The following is a 26,737-nucleotide window of genomic DNA, read 5'->3' on the forward strand; positions in this document are numbered from 1 at the left end:
TAGTATTGCTGCGTCCAGCGTTTTTAAGGTAGCAGAGTGGTGGCAAGCAAGGCTGCCATGGTCCATTGGGGTGGGGTGTTTACCTTGGCCTGCTATCAACACCCTGATTCCACCCATAGTCCCTCAGCTACCTCTGTGAGATGGGTAGCAAAACACAATAGATTTTATGCACCTGGCAGCTGTTGCTGTATTTTATCAGCTAATAGCAATCCCAGACTTAGTCTGGATTAGTTTGGGTGAACAGGAAAAGGGAAGTGAAAGTCTATTTGTCTTGGATGTGTGTGTTTGTATTATCTCTTCTATTCCCTACTAGCTCAGAAGATATAAATAAAAATCATGTAACCTCAAAATAATCCCAAACCAAGTGTTTCTTTTTTAAACTCTAAAAAAATTCCCAATGTAGCTGTTACTACTAGGAGCCGCCCTTAAGAGCCACCAATAAAAAGATTAAAACAACAACAACCCCCATACAACTTTTAATACTGGAAGTGTTAACTATGGTTTAAACCTATTTCACTCATGGGATAGGAATAAAATGGAGGTGAAGTATGCATAAAGGGTAGAGTTTGTATTGTGTTAGTTTCATACCTTGGGGGGGAAATGGTCAGATTCTATAGCTTCTTCTGGTAGGGAGGGATAGCATATTGACTTCACTTCAGACACCAGGACAATTTTTATTGTTTGTTATACATTTATGTTTTATAAGCAACTTTGAAATTTAGAAAAATAAATTTTATGAGTTTTTAAAATGTCACTATGTTAGAATTCCATTTACTATTAGCAGTATTTATAAAACGGTTTAAAACCAGCATAAAATTAAGGGAATTAATGCCATTATCAAATAAGATGGTGAAACAGGTTAGTAGTACAGTACAACTGCATATCTATTTTTTAACAACCACACATTTTTAAAATGTGCATAATCATCGCATACAGTACATTTACATTAAAAGCCTCTGAAGTTTTTTGCAAAATTTATTTATTGATCTGTTTTATTTCTGTAATCATAAAAATAAACAGTATTAATTTATAAGAAGTATTTCAAGCCATACCATGTAACTGATAGTTTCATAATTTTTTTAAAAAAATGAACATCTAGAGATAACACAACTATATCAACAAAATCAAAATGTGAAATCATTTAGTTGGACATAACCATTTGGAACAACTAAACATATACAGTATATCAATATCTAATTGCTCAACCTAGTCATTTTTCAATCAACTGGAGTTTTTAAAATATCCCAGCCTCTATTAATGAGCTTCTACATCACCTGAATAGATGGAATTAATATTGGCACTAATTTCCTATCTTTACAAAGGCTGAGCATCATTAGGGTCTTGGTAGTTTTGCTTTCTACCAATATTCAGAATCAAAACTGTATCTCAAGGACACAAATAACCACTTCTAGGTCAAGCTACAGGTAAACTGTTTTGTTTTTTAATCAGGATAATTTTTTTCTTTCTTTTTTTTGTAAAAATTTTATCTAAAAACATAATAAAAGTAGAACATCTTTTTTTAGAGAACAGCATGATTCCAGGTTATCACATCTCCATACAGATATAATCTCATTTACATACTCATCTTTTGTATTCAATTTCATATCTCATCACTATTTTATCAATTTCTCATTCCTTCCTTTAATTTCCTCAGCCTTATATTATAATTGTCCCATTCCTTTCTAATTCAATTACATATCTTTTCCTAAATTTCTATATCCTCCTAATTTTTTCTGACCATCTTTAGCTCTCAAATCCACAAACATGATGCTGGATTACAAACTTAAAGAGATGTTTACAAGAAAATAGTTTGGCTTAAAATTACTTTAGGTTTTTTTGGCAATTATTTGTTTGGATCTAAGGAACAAATCAATTTACCCTGTCATCTGCAATCTTCACCTGGAATCAGAATTGGAAAGATTTTAATGTTCCTGGCTTTATGAAGTAAAATCAATTCTGTAATTCTTTCTCCTGCATATAAGCTACCACTTTGAAATCTGTTAATAAAAATTGCCTTGCTAAGTGGCAAAACTTTCCCCTAGCACTTAGCATTGACAGATATGTCTCTCTTAAAAGTGAATAGCTGTTATGGCTAGACTACTAAATAAATTACATTCAGCATCGATATTGCCATGATCTTAGATATACAAATAAGAAAGCATATACTAAACACAGAAACCATTCACTGTTTTTATGTAGTACTATTTCTCCACATAGTACTGTTTCAACAGAATGGTAAGGAAAAATATTATTTTATACACAAAGTAGCAGTAACGAGGTTTTGAAGCATGCTATTTTCAAAACTGAGATACAGTTCTATGTCCACATTTTTCTAGAACTGATCACAATTTTTGTATTCCCTTATAGCTGACTTCAGACATGTTCTGCATTGAGAATGCCAAACCCTGACTTATGAGTTCTATAATTAGATAAGATTGTGATATTCCTCAATTAAAGCAATGGGGGGAGGGGCGAGAGGATTCGATCATCATTGTCCTTTATTCTTTATTTGTGAAAGTTCCCCAGGGATTGGACAACTCTTTGGTGCACTCCATACAAAAAGCTAAATTGAATTTATGTCTATTATTTAATCAAAGAACGGCTAAATCCACCATACGTTTTAACTGATTACAGTGTCAATCCTACATGCAATTGACTTAAGGAGCTCCTCTCAATTCACTAAAGTTTGCTCCCAGTCCCAGGTGAATATTGATTGCAGTTTGAATATACACAGGTTCAAGTATGAATTAAAACAAGAAAAATCATCTTGATTTAACTAATCAATCAAACAATTTTAGAATTGCTACAGTTTAGCACCTGACAAAATATTTGTAGATATTGTAGAATAGATATACATTCATAACATTTGAGTGCTTGTCCCTCCAGTGAAAATATGCACTAAAATGTAGTGTATAATGAACTGAAGCTATAAACTGCTAATCTAATTAATGTTTAAGAATCATACTTGTCCCTGTTCTGGATGGGCAATAAACGGCCCTACTAGGCCTTTAAGTGAACTCTTTTTGTGACTCTTAGTCTTTTCTTCTCATGGTTTCTGAAGACCAATGACAGTTTCTCACCATTTTGAGTTCAGAAATACATTAGGAAGTTCTAAAATATGTATATAACAATAAAAACACTCCACAGAAATCCAACCTTACCTCTATATATGACCATCAACATTCAGTGCAACACCAACTACCAAAAGGCAAAGCATCCTTATTTTGCATTTTAGTGCTATACTTGGGTTCCTCTGATGATGTTCAGCAAACCAATACAAAGTAAGTATGGTAGATACAAAACATTCCATATATGAAGTGTTCTGTTTTGGGTGGCCCACATCCAGACCTGGAGCATGTATGTTCTAGCAGAAATGTTTCAGATACAGGCAACAGGAAAATGCTAAGGACATCAGCAAGTGTAGGGAAATCAGGTAGGGAAATCAGTGGCTTCAATTTAGGGGAGGTTATCAAAGAAAGGTCCTATGAAAAACCAGGATAGATATGTCACCCTTGAAAAAGAAATCAATGGCACCTAAGGGGAAGTAGGAAAAGAAATACCCTGAGGAAGTCAGCAGGCAGGCTAATACGCAATCTTTGCAGAGAAAAAGAAAAATATACCTGGGCAAAGTGTTTGAGATTCTAAGACTCTTCCAGAATTGTTCCAACGCAAACCCAGAACAATCAAAATGTTCTAGGTTTCAATTCCACCGAACTGTAATCTATACAGAACTGTTTGTCAGAACATGTAAAATACAGTGTGTTTATTTCAATTGGAAATTCACTTTCCATTTTCCGTATGCTCTTACTAGAAATGCACAATGATGAATTTTACAGAAAAAAAATACATATGGTAAGATTGCAATCCTATACCTAGTTTCAAGTCTCAGTGAATTTGATTAATGAATTTGATTGATAACCACGTGTGCATTAAAAGAACAGCAATAGTAGAATTTCCATAATGGCTATTCTTAAGCTCAAGTAGACCTGATTAAAAAAGAGTGCCTCTCTGTCCCCTCTATAGGGTTTTTTCTCCACATTGTAGTCTCCACATTGTAGTCCATCACTACTGATTGATAAGGGAATAAAACCTTTTAGAACTGTGGTGTTAAATACATCTGTATTCCATAGTCTTTCCAATCAACTTGTGGTTTGGAAAGGTGCTTCAGGATGACCACACTGAATTTATGAAATGTTGCGATAACCTGTACTTCTGGCTGCTGCTTCCCATTCCACTGTGAAAAACGTAATTGTCCCAAAAAATCCAACAACTGCCATTATTAGAAGTTGCCACTGAAGAAACAAATAGTTGCTGTAGAAGAAAGCAACAGCTGCACAGATAGACTGAAAAGAAAAAAAAACATGTTGTAAATGCAATCTTAATGACAAGTCAACTGAGTTATAGACATTGATTTTTAATGCCATCCCACCTCCACTTTTAATTACTGGAACATAAGCTTTCCTAATCATGTTTCTTTATAGAAGCAAATACACTTATTCCAAACTGGACATGTCCAATATACAGATTGCTTCTTGTGATAGTGTTGTTTGTGTACACAAAATCCAGCATTTCCAGTATTCCAGTATTTCAAATTGAAGATTGAATGGTCTAACATTATTGATATACATCAATTTTGCATTTCATTAAATAAATATCATTTAAAGTATTAATGGATCGTGTCTAATTTGGAGTAAGTGAGATCAGTAGCAATTACTTCCAAATAAATATGAGACAGTGCTGCAAAAATACTAAAATAATTTTTTTATATAAACATGCCACCTTGAAGTCCAGGATAATTTTGATGGAGGGAAGGCAGGCTACATATCGAACAACAAATAAAATATACTATTGCGTATGCATTCTTTGCTACCATAACCCAACTGTTATTTTATAGTTTTACTTGATAATATCACAGGAACTTTTCTCAAAAATTAATTCTACTGTCCTTTTTTCTTAGCACAAAAGGCAAAGTTTCCTTTAAGCCATGCTCAATTTCTAATGACTAAATAGATCCATAAAATTCTTTGGCAACTATATAGCAATATAGTATGGTACTACTTTCAGAATATGGTAATAGTGGGTGGGGGTTAGCCCAGTCTAGGGATTTCTGGTAGTTCCTTGCCAATATTATCATGCCTAATTGTACTTAGTAAGCAAATGAGACAAGGTTGGCTAAATGCAATGACCTGCTGAGACATTTTACCCAATGAAAGAAGATAATTAAAGTTGGGTTTAGTAGTATCAGGCTAGAGACTGGGAAGCTATGACTTCTAGTCCCGCTTTAGGTACGAAGCCTGTTGGGTGACCATGGACCAGTTATTCTTTTTCAGCCCTACAAATCAGGAAAATCACTTCCAAAAAATCTTGCCAAGAACTGCAGGGATTACAATTGTCCTCAACTCACAACCACAATTGGGACTAGAATTTCCATTGCTGGAGTTATTAAGGGAGTCATGCCCAATTTTATGTAATAATGCATGCCAGTTGCCAAGTGCCAGTGACCCTGAGGGGGGATGCTATGATAGTTGTAAGTGTGAGCACTGTTTATAAGTCACTTTTTTCAGTGCTGTTGTAACTTTGAACAAATAAACGAACAAATGTTAAACAAATTGTTGTAAGTCAAGGGCTATCTGTGGTCCAGGCAGTTGCTGGGAGTCCAAAACTGATGAAAAGGCGCCAAACATCATTACCATCTGATTCTGCCACTTGGAAATAGATATTACCTGAATGAATTTAAATATAGCAAAGGCAGGTGCACTGTCTTCAGAATATAAGAATCCCAAAATACTAAGAAGTTGAGTGTTGAAACAGCTATCTCCAAAGCCCAGTAAGAAACTGCAAAAAATGGCCACTTCTTTGCTAAAATAAAGAAGCAATAAACAATAAACTCAAAATTATAATTGAAAATAGTGGACAACAATGGAATTAGATTCCTGTAATTCTTCCAACCTTCAATATGCTTTGATTGGGACTATTAATTGTGTTCTCTTTTAAAGTTGCTGATTTCAGGTAAGACCCAATAATAATCAAACTTAATATGCCTCTTTCTCATAACACCGTCATGCATTTTATCTCAAACAGAAAAAGATTGCTGTTGTTTTGCTATGGTGCTTTTTGATCAGTCTAACTTTATGGAGTTCTAGTATTTGAATCAAATGGGTTCTGATCCATCCATTTTGCAGCAGAGAAGTGCAAATCTTTCTTGAATTATCCTGTGCCATTTCAGGATTTGTGCATGTGATATAGACACTATATTTTGTTTCTATTATCATTTTGATTAAATTACAGTTTGTGACCATTAAACCATATACTGAATATTAATCAAAATTCATAATTCATTTCAGAATAGACTGGAGAAATTAGCTTAAGGTATCTGAATTCCAGTTGTTTAGCTATAGTTTCACCCGAGAAAAGTTTAACCCCCAACCCTGTCTTCAAACAGAACTTATATGATTTAAGAATTTCCAGTTATAAAATTCTATAAAATTTCTAGTTCTAGTCTATAATAGGGAAACACAAATACAAAAAAGTAGCACAATACAGGAATCTCAAACTTACATCTTTCATTCTGACAATGAAAACATAACAAAATGATCTTCAAATGCTGGTAGTTCATTATAGTAAAATGATTGTGACCAAGAAGAAAAAACTACCACACATGGGCAATAATTCCAAATTCTGTGAATTAGCTACATTTTTATTTACTACTTCTGCAAACACACACACACACACACACACACACTAATTGTCTTTTAAGAATAATATGAATGGAAGATGCAAGAATACATACCTTGGTTTCATGAATGCAATGCTATCTGTTCCTTCCATGGAGGCAATAGGTGCATCATTTGGTATATTACAAAAGATCAAATAGAAAGCTATGAAATGGACAACAATGCCTAACATCACCACTGGATTCCTGCCAAATCTGTTGTTCTTACTTAGGAGGCCAAAGATTCCTCCACCTGTAACAGTAAATATATAATTATTATCCATACAGAAAATTGCTTTCTTTACTGCAGATGCTCACTGTAAATTAAGGAACAAGCTTTTTACCAAAAATGTTAAAAGAAAAGTGTTCTCTTGAAGACTGGTTTCTTAGGATTCCTGGCAATAAGGAAGTATCTTAACTGGAACAGTTAGAACCTATCTTTAGTATTATAAAATTCCAGTAGCTGCCACTTTATTACCAACCATCATCCATAAGGAAGATATTTTCAGCTGTGGTAATCTGCTGGTGGCACTGTCTCTTTAAGGAGACTCAGTAAGTGCATACTAGTACATGTCAAGTAAGATCTCTAAAACACTCTGAGCTTGATTGTTCTCTTGCAGATGCTTCATTATCCAACTAGGTAACGTCATCAGTGCTAAAAGGGGGTAGGGTTTGCTCTCTGTTTATATATAGTGCCTTGCCCTGTCAGTGTTGGGTTATAGGTTGACTGGTGTCACAATGAATTAAGAGTATTGGCCAACAAATGGATTGGTGTCATAGCAAACTGGAACATCGCTACATTAATAGTAGCATTGCACTGGAATAACTGAGCCATGTCATTCTATCAAAACAATATGTCTGCTTATTATATTGAACAATGTACCGAACTCACATATTCTATAGTGACACAAAAGGATGAAGGCAAAGAATAAGTATGTCAGACAATTTTGTTCATGAATTTAAAGCAAAAATAAATCAAAACAAGAAACCCTCTGAAAATGCTTTGGGGGGGTCTTGTTTAGCCTTTGTTCATTTGTTTTGCAATGGTAAAGTTGTGAGGAAAACTTACTTAGAGTGAAACCTGCCTACTTGGTCATTCCTCTACAATGGAAATTTAACAATTAATTTTGGACTATCTAGTTCTTTGCTGAATTACTTTATCTACATGCATATTATATAAATATATTCATTGATCACATTTATTTATCAAATTTATTTATTTAAATATCAGAAAATATTTTCTATTATTTTAGGCTCAGTTTGAACTCACCTAATATTTCTCCAATGCCAATGAAAATACCAGAGAGTCCAATAAGACTTTTTCCTTCAACACCAAATTTCTTTATAGCACCTATACAAGTTCCATATACTCCAGAGAAGAATGTTAATTCCAGCCCTTGAAAAACAACATTATTTCAGGCATTATTATATGCAAGTATTTATCCTTAAGTAAAACACTTTCAGAGGAACTTTCAATAAATATTTCAATGATAATTATTTAGCAAAATTCCCATATCCCTATGAGTCCTCACAAGACTCAATTAAAAAAACCAAACAGAACTTAGATATATAGATATATAGATGGTATAGCATATAAAATCATAAGTATAGTATATAAAATCATACATTGCAATGTCCTACCTGTCAATGAATACTTCAGCTTCAACCAAAACAATACAAGAGCACACAATAGATACAAACTCAAGGTTAATCGCACCAAACTTGATTGCAGGAAATACGACTTCAGCAACAGAGTGGTCAATGTCCGGAATACTCTACCTGACTCTGTGGTTTCTTCCCCAAACCCCAAAAACTTTAACCTTAGACTGTCTACTACTGACCTCACCCCTTTCCTAAGAGGTCTGTAGGGGGCGTGCATAAGCACACCAACGTGCCTACCGTCCCTGTCCTATTGTTTCTTGTATTTTTCTTTCTTATATAAAATCAAATAAATAAACAAACAAACAAACAAACAAATAAAACAGTGTAATTCGCAGATAAGTAACATATTAGTACATTCAAGAACATTCAATATATGCAATGTCTTTATACCACCTGATGGTAGATCATTAACTGTCTTTGTATAGGTGGATCACAATACTATGGTTCCCAAATTACAGTCTTCAGAATAGGATAGGCCTCTTTGAATAAAGAAAATGGCTATCCCTGCTGTTTGCTAACTGACAGATCATGAGGGCCAGAATTAATTGCATTTTTACCATAAATATTCCCCAAATTCAACACCTCAATTCCAAAAAAAATTAAAGACTTCCACAAGTTAAACTTGACATGTTGACTACTTGGACATGTCCATGAAGTTTTCTTGGCAATAATATAGGATGTTTCTTTTTCAATTTCCCAGTGAAAGATAGAACTGTGATTTCCTAGAGACTCTTATCCAAGCTCAACAGATTTAATACAGCTTGGCATTTTTGAAATCAACCATTAAGTAGATGCTGCTACTTATTGAGACCAATTATAACACTTTTCTTAATTCAATATCTTTGTAAGTATAAAATATCTATGGATTATCAAGGAGCTAGATTATGCCTTTCTAAAATTAAGATATTGCTTTAACTTCAAAGATTTATTTCAGCAATGTAAAAAGATCCTAGATAAAAACATATTACAATTCAGTTTAAAATAAAATTGTAAAAATGGAACAAACTGGGTAGATATCACATTTCAAACTGATCACAGTATAAAAATGTTTTATTAATTTATGCCACAGTGTATATGAAATCGAACAGTATAGCACTTTAAAGAAAGAAGCAGTAGATAGTAAGGAAGCATTGGTGCTTGGATTGTCAAGTTGACTTATAGGGTTTTAATACAAAGGAATCATAAAATTACTTTGGTTTGGGGGGAGTTTTGTCCAAAAAAAGGCCCTTTAACAATTAGCACTTCATTTTAAAAATAGTTTTTAGCTGCAAAGAATTCTTAGGAACATTCTCTATACAGGTATGTAGTCCTTGATGCATGACCGTAATGGAATCTGCCAATTATGGTTGAAAATCATGATGGTAATTAAGTAATACACCCACATGACTACCTCACTTACAATCCTCCAGCCCTGCTGCCCCCAATGAGGACAGCATGGGGTGCTTCAGGTATACCGAGGGGGGCCCTGGAAGACTTAGTGCAGGCGCTGCCATGGGCTCTCAAGGTCTCCCCCCCTACCCGAGATACTCCAAACTCCACTTCCCACCCTTTGGGGTTGCTACAGTCCTTGGCTGCTTCCCACCCCACCAGGTCCCACATCATCATCTTCACCTTGAATCACCCATCATGCATTTACCTTTTGAAGCTCTCTGGAGCTCAGGTTAGAGCAGCAAAGCAAGTTGATCTGTTGCTGGGCCACATGGTGCAATCCTGGAAGAGGCCCCCATTTTCCAAGTTGACGTAATTCAATGCAGCTGCTTGAAAAATGGTGGCCACTTCTAGAATTGTATCATGTGGCCCCCACAATAACAGCCTGCCTCCTTCCCTAACCTGAGCTACAGAGATCTTCCAAAGGTAAGTGAGGAGAAGAATGTGAAGCCCAGTGGGGTGGGAAGCAAGCAACACCTGGAGGAATCTGGTGGGAGAGATAGGCAGGGGTGCTGCAGCTGTGGTGGAGTTGCAGTGGCCATAACTTCAGAACCAAGTCATCAGTAGCTTATAGAGATAATTTGGATGTATGATATGATGGAGAGATTATATTACAGGATCATTTTAATTAGGATGTATAACATAATGGGAAGGGGAAAAGGGACTTGATGAAACCAATACACAACGGCATTGTATAACTGTGAACAGTTATGTATATTAAGGAAAACTGTACAATAAAACTTTTTTTAAAAAGTAGCTTTTGGAAAGGTCTGCCATAACTTCAAACAGGACTGAAAACATTTAGAAAAACATAGAGATATAACAAATGTATGTACTGCATAAACTTTCAAGATTGGTATTTTCACTCTTGTTGCACACATTACCTGTATAGGCTGTTGGGACACTAAGTAGCAAAATCCTTTTTGTTGCACACAACTTGAACGATCTTTCTACAGAGAATGCAAAATGAAAATATTTAATTAAACTTGATGTGATGAGAATCCTCATTGATTTGTCATTCAAAAATGGGAAACTGAGCTTGATTTCAATACCCCTTTCTCCCTCAATGATAATGAGCTCTTCTCTGGTGGTACTCACAGTTTTGAACATAAGTACACTATGGAGCTTAACAAATCAGTGGACTATACCAACTTTGCGAGCCAAAGCAGGATAAACAATTAGCCCAGCTGCACCTAAAACAGGCAATGTTACAAGATTTATAGCTACTAACATTATGTCTCTGCTTCCTTGAGGAGGGAAATCTTAAGAAAGAAGGATTTGTAACCATTTGTATTTGACTCTTGCTGAACGTATCAAAATGCCCTGGGAACTTTTACTTACTTATTGCATCCATGGCCCTTGATGTTTTACTTTGGCCAGACCTGATAAAACAAGTATTTATTTAAAGTGAAAAAAGATGTAATATATTAAGAAAATCATTATCTTGCGTCATTATCAATGTTTTCCTTTACTCAATACCATTTGTCATTAAAAAAGTTAAAATATCAACATAGGAAATACTGATTCAGAAATAAGCCATTAACCTAAATTATATGTGCATTAAACTTTTGACATCACTTTTTTTTTCATGAATTCCCCCTATCAAACTAAGCCTGCCCAGTATCGTGCAACATAAAAATATATCAATGCAAATTAATTTTCCTACATAAATTAGGTATGTAGTTTCATGTAAATTATCTTGCGGTTGTAATTTAAATTTAAGCATTCTTCCTACCCTGAATAACTGGGGCAAATGGATTGTTTTCTAGTTACAATGCCTCTCTGCATTAAATACAAGCATCATTTCTTATTCAAAAAAGAATAGAAATAGTTGACAAAGAATATACTGATATAACAAAAACCAGCCATTAGCACCTACATGTTATCTGCAATGGTTTCAGCAGTGCTTTCCTCTTCTTCTGAAATTGTTTCTTCTGGAGTTCTAATGAGAAAAAACAAAACGGTGCCCACTAGACTGATCACTGTCAAAGAGATGAAGACAGTCCTACGGTCGCTTTCTGTGAAGAAGTAAAATAGTGTATTATACCTTCTTCAACAAACTGTGTAATCATTCAAAGTTACCAAAATATTCAGGATATTTTTCAGATGAAACAAAATATAAAGTACAGAAAAAAATTTACATTCGTAACAAATGTCAGTAATTTTTCACAAATCAAACTAAGATTCTGTATTTGAAGATAACTATGTATATTAACATTGTTTTATATGATCATGGAGTTAATCACTTTAATAGGCAATTACTAGGAAATAAATAGATAAATAGATAGATAAATAAATAAATAAATAAATAAAAAGGGGCGGATACCTCCTGCAGCACCCTGCCAGCCAAAACAGGGTGCAGGGGGTCCGTGCGCGGCCCCCCTGCGCCTCGTTTTCACACTCCATAGACTCCTGCAGCACTCTGCTGGCTGTTTTCAGGCCTGTTTCAGCCCATTTTTCACCCTTTTTTGGCCCATTTTCAGGCCCTTTTCAGGCGGTGTTTGGGCTGTTTTCTGGCCATTTTTGGCCAGCAGAGTGCTGCAGGAGGCCCTGGAGAGTGAAAACAAGGTGCGGGGGCACCGCGGGCTGGTCCTCTGATACTTCCAGGCTGGCCCCATAGGCTAGATTTAAGCACCTCGTGGGCCGGATCCAAGCAGCGGGCCTTCAGTTTGACACCCCTGCCCTAGATGAATTGAATGGCACCGCAAAATAGATACACATTTTTAATTACAATACAGTGTAGTCATTGAGATAAAAATCAGGCCTCTGAGAGAATGAAGTCTCTGCTCTTTTCAAAAGTAGCTGCAGTCATACAGATAAGCCCACACAAATACACACACACACACACACACTTTTCTCAAGCATAGTACTCACAGGCATATAAGTCTACGTTCCAAATGCCTGATTAATTGAACCACACCCTGGTGTTTTCAAGGACATGCTGATATCTAGAGGCAGCCTCATTTCATCCAGTCTTTTGAGCTTAAGAAAGCAAATACTAAGACAGAGTGGGAAGAGTGAATAGGAGAAAATGATAAGCAATCCTGGTGGGAGTCCTGCCTGGAACCTGGAACTTTGTCTAGAGTTCAATACCAACTAGGAAAGAAGCAACTGCACAAAAATAGCACTCCATCCTAACTAACGTAGGAACTTGGGTGGAAAGGCAAAAGTTGTATGCTATTTAAAAGAATTTGAGACTTCTACATGAACTGAGTATTAAAAGACTGAGTATAAAGGCCTGAGTATTAAAAATGTATTTACATGGCAACATCACCTTGCAAATCCTAGGATAGGGTTTATCCATAGCAATAATCTGTTGATGGGGAATGCATGTGTGCAATAAAGCATTGTGTACAGAGTTTTGCTTCACTGAACTGTGTTCAGTCCTTGAAACACAAAGAACCGTCACAAGGCAGAAAATGAAGATTAGGGAATGAGAAAAAATAAGGATTCCTTTTTAGATTAATGTTTTATTATGAATTATAAGAATTGGCATTAGTCTTCATACATTATCCAGGGTCAATATAGAATAATTTTTAAAATGAAAAATGACAAAACCTTGTTCAAATAAATGCTTAGCAAATTGTAGATATGTTAAATATCTTAAATCATTGTGCAATGCACAGGTAACATCATAGCATGAGACAATTATTTGTCTCTCCTACCCCATCCAAAATGTGAACAAAACTGCACTGATGTAGCTTAAATTTTTATTTTATTTGTATCCTGCCTTTATTATTTTTACAAATAATTGAAGGTGGCAAGTATATTCAACACAACTTCCTCCTCCTATTTTTTCCCAAACAACGGCCCTGTGAGGTGGTTGGGCTGAGAGAGAGTGACTGGCCCAAAGTCACCCAGCTGTCTTTATAGGTAGTTGGCTGGACCAAGGTAGAATGGAAATGGAAATGGAAAAGATGAGAAGAGTGGGAGAGTATTTGCTTGTCCACTTCAGGCAAAACAATGCTTCCACCACAAATTTTTCCTTTTCTTATCTAACTGCTGAGACAGTGAATTATTTTGCTTGTCTGGGTGTAGGTGATGAAATATCAAGGAACACAACATATTTTAAAATGGGATTTGTACAGTATTTCAGTGAGATATTGTAAAAAATCAATGATGGAGACAGTAGGCTGAATACACAGGCTTCAAAGGATTTCATGAACAATACCAACCTGATATGTAAGTTTTCCCTTGCCAGGCAAAATATATGTAGAGATTTCCAAAAAACAAGCTATAAACAGAAGATAACTAGTGGTTAATGCATTATTTTTATATAAGAAAGAGGTGAATTATAGTTCAAATCAAGATCGAAATCTTAATAAACCTCAAATAATCTCAAGGATTTATATGTAAAATGTAAATTATATTGGCATTGCAAGTAGATTCCAAACAATAAGAGCTGATCTTCCCAAGATATGCATGTTTTTCTTTTATTACATCAGCCTTCTTCAAACTAATACCCACTGGTGACTTGGATTTCAATTCCCATAGTTCCGGTCAGTAGGACTTTTGGTCAGAACAGCTAGCAACTATGAGAACTGAAGTGCAACACAAAGAGTTTCCATAACAATCATGGAAAATTCACAGCATAAATGTTAAAGTAGATGGATATTTTGGCTCAATAAGAAGCAGCCTAGGAATTTGATCCCAATGATGGAAACAAAAATTCCAATATATGGAAGCAGGACATAACTGCAAAGTTTAAAATAATTGAAGAGGAAATTCTGCATTTGATTTAAAAATTAAAAGTAGGAATGAACACAACTTTCCACCTGCAACCTGATTATACCACTTCCCCTTTGAAATTGTGGCTCCCTCCTTCCCACCTTTAGATCTAGTTGATTTAAAAAAAAAAAACCACTTGTTTCTGGAATCAGTTTAAAATGCTAGGTTAAGCTACCAATTTATCCATGAACCAGAGCAGCAGAACTTAGCTGACTTTGGTTAACCTGGAAAAACTAAGTAAACTTAGATCTTTAAGTATTGGGTAGAAACTACCAGATGGCTGCAAGCTATACTGGGAAAATCAAAATATATCTTTAAAGAAATAATGGGAAATAAATTGGAATTATTCCTCAGAAAACTACCGAAACGTGTCTATGAAGTTACCAATTGATCTCAATTTAAAGAAACATTGTTTAACTACAGTATCTTTAGAATCCTATTTTGGAAATTCATAGGGTTTTAAAATCTGAACTCTAGGCACTACACCAGGGGTGGGCAAACTACGGCCCGCAGGACACATCCGGCCCGTTGGTCATTTTAATACGGCCCGCCTCTGAAAAAAAAAAATTCCCCTCTGAAAAAAAAATTGGGGCCGGCCAAAAGAGACCCAGCGCCGCGCAAAAATTGCACACAGAACACGGAGCTGGGCAGCTGCTTCCCTGCTAGCGGGGCCAAGGCCACCGCCCGGGAACGCCCACTGCTTTCCCAAGCCAGGGCTGAGTGGTGGCGTATTGCCCTGCACCGCGTGGCCCCCGCCTGGCAGCGTGCTTCTCAGCTGGTCTCCTCCTCCTCGGCCATACAGAACAAACAGGCAGAGAAGGAGGAGATCAGCCGGCTGGTTGGGGAAGCTTTCTGCGCCGAAAGAGGCAGCTACTAATCTCCGGCTTTGCTCCGCTTCTCCAATGGTCCGGCACCACCCTGTTCTTCTTGTGCTGCGAAGAGCGGCTAATGATCTCCGGCTCCGCTCTGCTTCTCCAACATCCGGCGCCACCCTGTTCTGTGTCAGGCCCAGCAAGTCCGAGCAGCCGGCGCACAGAACAGGGCAGCGCCGGATGTTGGAGAAGCAGAGGAGCCGAGATCATTACCGCTCTTCGCAGCACAGAAACCTCCCCAACTGGCCAGGTGCTCTCCTCCTTCTCTGTCTGTTTGTTTTGTATGGCCGAGGAGGAAGAGACCAGCCGGCTGGTTGGGGAAGCTTTCTGCGCCGAAAGAGGCAGCTACTAATCTCCGGCTTTGCTCCGCTTCTCCAATGGTCCGGCACCACCCTGTTCTTCTTGTGCTGCAAAAGAGGTGGCTAATGATCTCCGGCTCCGCTCTGCTTCTCCAACATCCGGCGCCACCCTGTTCTGTGTCAGGCCTAGCAAGTCCGAGCAGCCGGCGCACAGAACAGGGCAGCGCCGGATGTTGGAGAAGCAGAGTGGAGCCGGAGATCATTAGCTGCCTCTTTGGCAGCATAAGAAGCCTCCCCAACTGACCAGCTGCTCTCCTCCTTCTCTGTCTGTTTGTTTTGTATGGCCGAGGAGGAAGAGACCAGCCGGCTGGTTGGGGAAGCTTTCTGCGCCGAAAGAGGCAGCTACTAATCTCCGGCTTTGCTCCGCTTCTCCAATGGTCCGGCACCACCTGTTCTTCTTGTGCTGCAAAGAGGTGGCTAATGATCTCCGGCTCCGCTCTGCTTCTCCAACATCCGGCGCCACCCTGTTCTGTGTCAGGCCTAGCAAGTCCGAGCAGCCGGCGCACAGAACAGGGCAGCGCCGGATGTTGGAGAAGCAGAGTGGAGCCGGAGATCATTAGCCGCCTCTTCGCAGCACAAGAAACCTCCCCAACTGGCCAGGTGCTCTCCTCCTTCTCTGCCTCCTTCTCTGCCTCTCCCCTCTTGCTCCTCACAGTTGCCCTGAGCTGGTGCGGTTCTTTACTTGGGCAGCCAGACACCCGCAGCAGCGCCCGCAGCAGCAACAGGCAGTTCTGCCCGGGCTCTGCTCAGGTGTCCGGCTGGGGCTGTCAGGAGTTGCTACCGCCGGCGCAGCTCCGCGCGGCTCCAGTCCCGCGTTGCCTTGGGAAGGGAAAGGCAAAACCAGGAGCCGCTGAGCCTGAACCTCCGGTGCCGCTGCTGCTGTTGCAAAGCACCGCCGCGGCTCTTCCTTTTTGCCTTTCCTTCCCGAGGCAACGTGGGACTGGAGCCGCGTGGAGCCGTGCCGGCAGTAGCAACTCCTGACTCAGGGGGCCTCCGAGGGGAGGGGAAGGAGAAGAAGGGGGGAAGGGGGGGGCGATTCCCAAAAAATCTTGTGCTGACCCGGCCCGTCTGTCAAATTTTAAAAGTGAATGCGGCCCCCTGAGCCAAAAAGTTTGCCCACCCCTGCACTACACCCTTGTTTTGCCAGTACACTCTTCCCAAGGCAGTAATGGCAGTGGTCATATTGATAATAAACCCTTCTGTTTCTATCTATACAAACAGATAAAGAACATTTTATTTTGGACGGCGCATACTCCGTGATCATTTTTTATCTTGTTAACTGCTGGGCGGTGAGGTCTGATGCTCCTAGTGGTGCTGCTGGACACTGCCCTCCTGTCAGGGCGATGCTGTGCTGAACAAAGACCTCTGCTTTTTTTTTTAGCAACTCTTTATTTTAACTGATGTATTGCTTTTGAATTATTTTATCCGATTTGAAAGATGTTTTCATCTTTATTCTAAGCTCCTTTGATTATTTTTATTTATTTAAATTTGCTTGCTGTCCATCTTGCCTATTTTGCTTAATAAGTATCAATTATCAATTTCCTTTCAGGAAGCACCAGATATCATACACAATTCGCAACTCCAACCCAAGAACATCCTCATTAGAATCATGTAAAAGAGGTAGAGAACAAGGGACTAGTCCCACGCTTGACCAAAGTTCATTGGCTAAAGTAGAAGCTGGATTTCAATTTCCCTGGTCAATCTAAGCGATCTAGGCACAAAATATGTTCTAAATTGAACATACTATTCATACTCACTAACTTACTTTATAATAAAATCATGGAAAATTCTGAATGCCCTCAAATATTTTCCTATGACACAGATGAGACAGTGACTCTTGTTCCCATTTAGGACTCTTTAAATGATAATTATAATAGAAAGCAGAACTTGAAGTGAACTGTAATTCCAGAAAGCACATTTTTTGTGTGTAAGCTCCAAAACTGACAGTTCAGTTTATAAGTTGTACTTCCACAATCTTGCTTTAAACATCTAAAGACAGCCTAATCACATATTTGTTTCCCAGAAAAGGGTTTTTTTATATTAGCACCATCAGTGCACTTTCTGGTATTGAGTGATTTCTTCTTCCCTTAGCTTCCATTTGCCTAAAAAATGATTTAGTGGGTTCCCAAACCTCCAGAATAAATTAGGGGTCAACTGGGAGATGCAAAAGGGAGAGGACTCCATTGCAGTCTGTGAATTTTGATTTCATTTCATAGCATATGATTTAACCAAAAGCAATAGTTTAATTATTTACCTGAACTGCAATAATGCCCAGAAAATTCCACTGTTCCTGCCAATTGTGTTTTCATTTGAATTTATTGTTAGGCAATTTCCTTGAGCAGTCCATAATACTGCAAATGTAAGAAGAATTAATGTAAACAGAAAAGAAATCTTCTAAAGTTTGTTTATATTGGTATCTGAAAATGTTTTCAGTAACATCATGTATTTGGATGCATCTCAAGGTTGCTTCACAAATGCTTACAGCTGACCCTATTTAAGTATTCAAATAAAACAGATGATATGGATATAACAAAAATATATTAAGTATTAAAATTATAGTAAGGTATTCTAGCCAGTGTTCCAATAATTGAAGCTTCAATAATTGACAAACTTTTAAGGAATATGAATCTCTTTGATACTTATTACGCATTTTCAACAACAAACCTATATAATGCATACTTTATAAACTACAGAGACTATTGTTCAAAGTGATTGCAACTTTAGCTGGAATATCATTATTGTAATCTTGGGAACAAAGGCAAGTTAAAGAGGTGCTTAGCAAATCTGAATTCCATAGTACCAATTTCTTGCCTAATGTGCTAAGACTGTGCCTTAAGAGGGGGGAAAGGTAATTCCAAGCACCACTGCTTGTGTCAGGAGTGAGGTGGGGTTAGGGTTAGGGATCCACAGGGATTCCTTTACCTTTTATGTAATGTTTCTAATGGTTAAGAACAGTTTTACTACCTTGTTAGCATTGCTTGCATTCCGCCCAATGGAAAATGAGAAAAGTTTGGGAAACAAATTATAAAATGGTCCATATTACTCAGAATCCACCCAAATCTCATAATTCCACCAAAAGCAAAATAAATTCCTTCATAAAGTGGAGAGTATCTTTCAGGTGGAGAGGAAGAGCTTACCAGCAGCTGCTATTCCAAGGAAAACTGAGGCTGTGTAGAAACTCCAGGTAATAGGCTGGATAAAGATGGCAATATATAAGCTGAAAAGAAAATAGTTTTAATATGCATAATGCCATGCTCACAGTTCTTTGTAAAATAACTTTTACCGCTTGTTGGGAATAATCTGGACTTGATTAATTTTCAGTTGTTCTTACCTCTCCCAATTAATTCTAAGTCCTATCTTTACCTGCTTAACTAGATATTTAACATATTTAATAGTAGAATTGGAAAGGACCTTGGAGGTCTTCTAGTCTAACCCCCTGCTCAAGCATATCATTTCAGACAAGTGGCTGTCCAGTCTCTTCTTAAAAGCCTCCAGTATGGAGCAGCCATAATTTCTGAAGGCAAGCTGTTCCACTGGTTAGAAAGTTATTTCTTAAATCCAGGTTACTTCTTTCCTTTATTAGTTTTCATCCATTGTTTCTTGCCTTAACTTCTGGTGCTTTGGAAAATAGGTTGAACCCCTTCTTCTTTGTGGCAGCTCCTCAAATATTGGAATACTGCTATCATGTCACTCCTAGTCCTTCTTTTCACTAGACTAGCTGTACCCAATTCCTGTAACCATTCTTGGTATGATTTAGCCTCCAGGCCCCTAACCGGTATGCAGGGATTGCTGCTCTTCTCTGCACTCTTTCTAAAGCCTCAACATCTTTTTATAATGTGGTGACCAAAACTGGATGCAGTATTCTAAGTGTGGTCTTACTAAGGCTTTATAAGGCAGTACTAGTACTTCATGTGTTCTTGGTTCTATCCTTTTAATGCAACCCAGGAAGGCTTTGGCTTTTTTGACTGCTGCCACAAAGGGCTGGTTCATATTTAAGTGATTGTTCACTAGGACTCCAAGACTCCCTTTCACACTTAATGCTATTGAGCCAGGTTTCACCTAATCTGTACCTGTACCTTTGGTTTTTCCTGCCTAAGTATAAGACCTTACTTTTCTCTACACTGAATTTCTTTTTGTTGGATAGGGCCCAGTGTTCAAGTCTTTCGAGATCCATGTGGATCCTGAGTCTGAGGTGCTGGATATTCTGCCAGCTTAGTGTCATCTGCAAATTTGATAAGTTCCCCTCCTATTCCCTCATCTTGTGGGAGATATCTTCACTCATTTGTGAAGATATTGAAAAGTACTGGGCCTAAAAAAGGAACCTTGGGGTACGCCACTGCTTCCTTTCTTCCATGTGGATGTAGTTCCATTGGGGATTACACGTTGAGTGTGATTTGGCAGCATACATCTACTACTGATGCTGTTTATCCTACATTTTTCTAGCTTACTGAAATCCAAGTACACTATGTCCACTAATATAGTCACTTTATCAAAGAATGAAATAAGATTTGTTTGGTATGGTGTGTTTTTGACAAATCCATATTGGCTTCTGATTATAACTTTGCTTACTTCTAAGTGTTTGTAGATCTGTTGCTTGGTTATCTTTTCCAGGATTTTTCCAGGTATTGATGGCAGGCTGATTTGATTGGTCTGCAGTTTCCTGGATCTGCTCTCCCCCACCCCCCTTTTTTTTGGAAGTTTTCAAGAAAAGATTGAACAAACATTTGTCTGGGATGATATAAGATCTCCTGCCATGGGTAGGGAATTGGACTAGAACTGCTCCAACGTCCCTTCCAGCCCTATGATTCTATTCTAACACCAGCTACTAAAACAGTAATAGTTACCATATATCAGGGGTCCCCAACCGCCGGCCACGGACCGTGCACCGGGCCATGGAACAAGTCTTACCGGGCGCTGGTTGCTGGCGCCGCCATCTTTTTGGTAAAAGTGCTTCCGTGAGCTTTTCCGGTAGAAAGCTCACGGAAGCACTTTTCATCAAAAAGATGGCGGCGCTCGCTCGGTGAGCTTTTCCGGGTAGAAAGCCATTTCTACCCGAAAAAGCTCACCGAGGCTAGCGCCGCCATCTTTTTGTGAAAAAGCCGGTGAGGTCACCGGAAGCACTTTTTGTCAAAAAGATGGCGGCGCCCAGTTGATGCCAGTACCGGGCGCGGCGCCCAGCTGATGCCGGTACCGGCCGCAGCGTCAAAAGGTTGGGGATCACTGCCATATATCATACATTCCCCATTTAGTCAATTATATACAAAACAAGAGCAGGTCTTCTAGATTCAGCTAAGTAAACGAAAATCAGCATAAATTATATATCCGGAATTGAGGCAATTTTACTTACCTATAGAAGATACCACTAATGAACATGGAAAGTTGTGGTCCTATGACTGCAACCACTGAAGGTGAAATTATATTTGATGCAGAAAACACTCCATAAATAACAGCCATACTGTACAAAGGAATAACAATGATTAGTAAATCATTAACATGTACTTGAAAGCTAAGAGAGCAGTAAGGAGGAACTTCTTTGTTTTTTGGGGAAATGGATAAAGTTGGTAAATCTGTCAATATACACACTTTATATACACAACCACATCAATTTTTTTCAAGCACCATGGTACTACCACATTGCTACACTAATTCACATAGGTGCTGTATCTAAAATTATTTTACATGAAGATGCAAGCTACCTTCTTTTACATCTCTCCCCAACCCATACACAAATTTTTTCCATGGGAATTGGACTGTTTGTGTATCATGTTTATTTTAAATGATCTTCCTCTGGAGATGAGATTTCGGAGACAAATTAAGATTCTACCTGTTTTTAGGTTTAATAAAAACAATAAATGAAAAATGATTAAGTACACCATATCTAGGGTGAGGTCACAAATAATAGTAATATTTTTCATCTTAGTAAAATTAACTGTAATTTCCCTAGATCTCCAAATGGAAGTTCTTTTAAACTAGGTTTAGTGAAAACAAGCCAAAATTAATATATTATTAGCCTGTCTTATTCAAATCATAGTTTGAACTTCACTGGGATCTTTAATTTACAACTGAAAGCCAGAATTTCTGAACACTGGCACATAAAAAAGGATAATGAGGAAGAACTGACATGTCTATCATTTCTCATTCTCATAAAATGAATTTATCCTGTTCCATTATGCCTGAACCTAGTCATAAAATGTACCTGAAAAGCAACAAGTTAAAATGTTCAATAAATTATGAAGTGTTGCTGCTCCAGGAATGGGAGAGGTCTGGTTTTTATATTCTTGATTTTTAAAGTTGTAAGCTACCTGTGTTGAGTTAGGCTGGCATATAAATTACTTAAAATAAATAATAATAAGACAAGCGTAAAGTACCTTGTGTAGCCACTTCCATGAAAATCAGTATGATTTAAATTTGTAATAACAGTTTGCTGTAATACATTAAGATACATTAAAATGATTAACAATATGAACTATTATCCAGATTGTTTTTAAAATGTATTTAAGTTTTAAAATACAAAACACACCCGCACAAATTAATACTTCTTTTAAGTCCCGCTTAATTCAATGGACTCTATAAACCTCATTATTATTTATGATAGCACTTGTAATCTGTATCTATTAAATATGCCTGTTTACAATTACTTGGTCAAAGTATTTGCAATTAATATCCTAAGTAAATCAAGTTGTTTTAAATTAAATTTGCATCAAAGAACATTACATTAGGAAGTAAACAAAAGTAAAAATCTAACTAGTTTTAATATCTATTTTTCTTCTGTTAAGGGGAAAACATCATATTGCTCGATAAAGAAATGTGCCCAAATCTGCATTTGCCTATAGGAGATAAAATGAGGAGCATCTGTAGCAGCAACCATGATGTGGCAAGTAATAAATCCTTAGTTTTTGCTACAGCACTGTAGTACCCTTAAATCATCATGTAAGTTGATCCCATGCTTAGAGGCCTGGCTGACAAAAATCACTGTTTGTTTCCATACTCCCCTCCCCCAAAAAATTCTTACCAAAAATCTTTTTATACAATGGTAAAACTAGACAAGCCTCTATCATTCCATCATAAGAGTCAAAAAGAAGGCAACTCCAGCTTCTAGATAATGTTCTGATTTATTGGCTAGACCCAGGACACCAGAGATGGCACATTTAGCTTGCCTGTGCAAAGCCAAGGCTGGCCTTATCCTCCATATTGCTCAAGACAAAAAGGAAAAGAAGGAAGAACAGAAGGTTGCCTAAATACATTTAAATACATTTCCAATTACATTTACTCGTTGTTCCCTTTTTCCTAATAAAGTTTTATATCTAGAGATATGGGTTCCTTATTTTAATAAGATAATTTCTCATTAAAAATTACCCCATATGAAATACTGTACAATTAACTCCTGTGTTTCAGGATTGGCATAAGATTGAATCTCTGGGTGAAAAGTTGGACAATCACAAGCACCATTTTTATTTTTCTAGAACTAGACTGAATGATGAAGCCTTTGGCAGAATGATCAAAGTCTCTAGAATGGAAATGTTTGATGGGTGTGTCAGGGTGTTTAACATGGCTAGTGGCAACTGATCATGACATGTTTTAGAAGTAACCCAAGAAAGGATCTTCCAGGCAGTCTGAATTATCATTTCTGCCAGCACAGAGGAAAGAGGATTCCATTTTTAAAATTATGCTTTTTGAGCAATCAAGAAATCCCATACATTATAATAACAGATAAAAGAAATGGCAAGAAAAGGACTGCAAACATCAAGAGAATATTACATTCTGAAATATATATTTTTGTTTCATCAAGAAGACAGTCAATGCACATAGACATAGGGAAAAGAAACATTTGCTCTTACCGCTATATTTCCACATGTTTGGAAAGCAGTGAACATAAACATGAACGCTATTCCTAAAACAATGATGTTCAACTGTTTTTTTAATTCAGAATTCATATTGTGTTTTATCAGAATATTGTCAGACTAAAAAATAGGTTAACATCTGTCTTTCAAGCTTCTTCCTTTTTTTAAGTTTCTGAGAAAGGAACAAAGAACACAAACTCTGCATTACTGAATTAACAATTGTTTTCTGAAAAAACAAAGTATGAAGAAAATACCAACTAACAGGAATGAAAAAATATCAAGAGTCTCTACCTTTAAAATGCAGAACAGCAGCAGATGCAAAGAAGCAAAGAAGACACATTCTGACTCAGATCTTCACTTATCTTCCATGTAATGGAATCAGATTTTGACTTGGACACCAATTATCTGATAAAAGGAACAGCTACGGAGATTATTTCCATTCATGCCAGACAGGAAATAGAGAACAGTTTACAAATTAAGTCAGCTGATCAAATGAGGGAGGGAAAGCACTCATGAATTCTGGGAAATGCAGTTCAAAGAGCTATATACTAAGGAAAAGAAAGCATTTCTAAGCAATGCTACAGAATAAAAACTCAGTGATATGTGTAAGCATGAACAAAATACCTTTTAGATAATAATGACTGTACATTTTGTTTTTCTCATTTGTCAGGAAATTTTGAGAAAAGCCAATTCTGAATAATCTGGTATATGATAAAGGGAAACCTTGAATTGATTTGAATCGTTACTGAACCTAAGTGTCAGGTTGTCACTAAGCTTGTCTGAAAAGAGTACGTCACAAATTAATACTTCTTTTAAGTCCCACTTAATTCAATGGACTCTATAAACCTCATTATTATTTATGATAGCACTTGTAACCTGTATCTATGAGAACAAATTGTTTTATTATAAATAATAAAAATTATATAATAATGAATGTAACCTTCCCAATCAAAATGTTACTATCATAGTCATTAAAATAATGCAGTTCAAGAAAAAAGGTAACATCCCAAATAAATATATAATTGTAGTATGTAAGACAAACCTCATGAGAACTAAATCCAATTATATCAATGCATTTGTGGTTTCCGTCATTTCAAATTTTCACATCCAAATGCTAGATTCAATATTGAATGTGCATCTGGAGAAGCAGGGGGGGGTGGCTTGGCAGCACAGAGCTTTCCCAGAGAGAGGCCCAGATGGACAGACTGCAGAGTTCTGGGCTGCAAAGGGGGAGAGGGGGAAGAGATTCAGGATACCCACACCCTAGAATCTCTCATATCTAACAGATTAAAAGTTATAGTTTTAAATGGTAACATTCTGTCCACTAGATGTAAGCAAATAAAGTATTGGACTTTATTGTATCTCGCTATATCATCTTTGAGCTAAGTGCTAGGGCCTGACACTTAGCAACTTTTCTAAATTACGACACACACACACACCCAAATAACCAAGATAACTACAAGCTAGTTCCACAGTTCTGATGGCTGCGCATGTACATACTCATGGTCACAAGTGCATTTGGGTGTTTGGCAACCTCTGAGGGAGATGGGAAGATTAAAATATAGGAAATATAAATAAATAAACCAACTCACATTTACAGTCAGTTGCAGTATTCTATAGTCTTGTGGCCACAATTTATAACTTTTTTTTGCCAGTTTTCAGCTATTAGTCGATTTCTGGCAAAAAAAAACATACATAGATTCACTTAAAAATTGCTGAATTAATTTAAGAACTGTCATGGTTACCTAATGACTGCCATAAAGTCATAAAATCTGGGCTGGTCAACTTAAAATCATCATGCCTTACCATGAAAAATCTGAGCTCCATTGTGGTCATAGATCAAGGGCTACCTGTAGTTAGTTAACATTAACAGTGTAAGATAACACCTACACTTATAAGGTATTTTTAGGTTGGCATTCAAAACTTATTAATCAATGTTGTAGACTAAAATCAAAACAAGGGCAGCTTTCCCAGTATTATGAGTATCTCCTATACTGTTTTTAGAATTTTGAAATATGTATTAAACTGAACATAGTATGAGGTGTTTTCAAGAAAATAAACATAGACTTTCGTCTCCTTATTTATTTCTATATTATGGACTATAAATTTTTCATGCTTAGTTGCTTGGATAATGTGCACTATTGCTGTACACTCCCACTGAATTATAAATTACTTTATTATCAACTTTTGAACTAAACATTGGTTCAAATAGACTAAAACTATATCTCCCACAAATATTTTGGTGACAATAGAGCTGCTGAATAAGAATATACTTTGATTCAGTGAATTAACAGACAGCAGAATGTTATCAGTCTGGGGACCATTCTTTTAAATCATGTCCCTCATTTTTATGTATTTCTCCTATTCTAGTTCATAATTATTATGGTACATAAGTTTAATATTTGTTTTGTTGTATTAATTCATCAGAAAAATATTTCCTACCGTGTTTCTCATATAATAAGGCCGGGTCTTATTTTTTTTTGAGCCCCGAAAAAATGGCTAGGCTGTCTTTTCGGGGGTGACTTAATTCCCCCCCTTGCATCTTCAGGCGGGCGGGCAGCGATGGCTTGGATGTTGACCTCGGCATTGGTGGGGCACTTCATATCGGGGTCAACGCAGGCAGCACCATATCCGAGCGTGCAACAAAAGTACTTCCTAACGGCAAGCCCCCCCCCCCACCATTCCCCCCCGTTCGCATGTTTTAATATAGGCCTTAATTTGGGGGGAGGGGCTTAATTTCATTTCATGTCTATAAAACATGCTGGGACTTCCTATTGGGGGAGGCCATATTGTTGGAGAAACAGGGTAGTATTCACTGAGAAAAATTCATTAAATACTATTTTCAAATATCTTACTTTGCTCTGACTTTAAAAAAATGATTTAATTCATTAAATATCTGCAAAAATATTTTAACATTAGTTTAATTCTAATCACCACATTAGTTTAGTGTAGTGGTAAACATTTTAACATCAATTTTGTGGTCAAAGGACTGGAAATAATTGATTTATATATTCCAACAGGAAAAAAAAGAATTGCTTAAAAATGCTCAAACTAGCACTTCTCACATACAGGAAAGCCAATTATCAATATTTAACAATCCAGAGTTCAATATTTAGAGTTGCTAGATATACAAGT

The 26,737-nt window shown here is 37.2% G+C and overlaps 1 protein-coding gene across 2 annotated transcripts in view; it reads right to left on the bottom strand.

Annotated features, from left to right (window-relative positions):
* Nucleotides 1-962: 962 nt before the first annotated feature.
* Nucleotides 963-26,737, bottom strand: part of MFSD11 (major facilitator superfamily domain containing 11) — a 30,193-nt gene continuing 4,418 nt past the window's right edge. The window contains exons 2-15 of one of the 2 annotated variants that reach the window (XM_087955716.1): nt 23,894-24,007; nt 23,600-23,774; nt 22,130-22,185; nt 21,109-21,216; nt 18,899-18,978; nt 18,016-18,112; nt 13,978-14,036; nt 11,682-11,820; nt 11,144-11,184; nt 10,687-10,752; nt 7,983-8,108; nt 6,791-6,965; nt 5,724-5,859; nt 963-4,343 (exon numbers count right to left, since the gene is read on the bottom strand). In XM_087955716.1, coding sequence (XP_087811842.1) covers nt 4,185-4,343; nt 5,724-5,859; nt 6,791-6,965; nt 7,983-8,108; nt 10,687-10,752; nt 11,144-11,184; nt 11,682-11,820; nt 13,978-14,036; nt 18,016-18,112; nt 18,899-18,978; nt 21,109-21,216; nt 22,130-22,185; nt 23,600-23,695 — 1,338 coding nt within the window. In that variant the 5' untranslated portion in view covers nt 23,696-23,774; nt 23,894-24,007 and the 3' untranslated portion in view covers nt 963-4,184. Of the gene's footprint in view, nt 4,344-5,723; nt 5,860-6,790; nt 6,966-7,982; nt 8,109-10,686; nt 10,753-11,143; nt 11,185-11,681; nt 11,821-13,977; nt 14,037-18,015; nt 18,113-18,898; nt 18,979-21,108; nt 21,217-22,129; nt 22,186-23,599; nt 23,775-23,893; nt 24,075-26,737 lie in introns of those variants that run through there. The other variant, XM_026667531.2, reaches the window with a different exon arrangement.

Source organism: Notechis scutatus, chromosome 2 (assembly GCF_049901735.1).
Source record: "Notechis scutatus isolate UNSWTSFEM ecotype Mainland chromosome 2, rNotScu1.2, whole genome shotgun sequence".
In the NCBI taxonomy this organism is placed as follows: Eukaryota; Metazoa; Chordata; class Lepidosauria; order Squamata; family Elapidae; genus Notechis; species Notechis scutatus.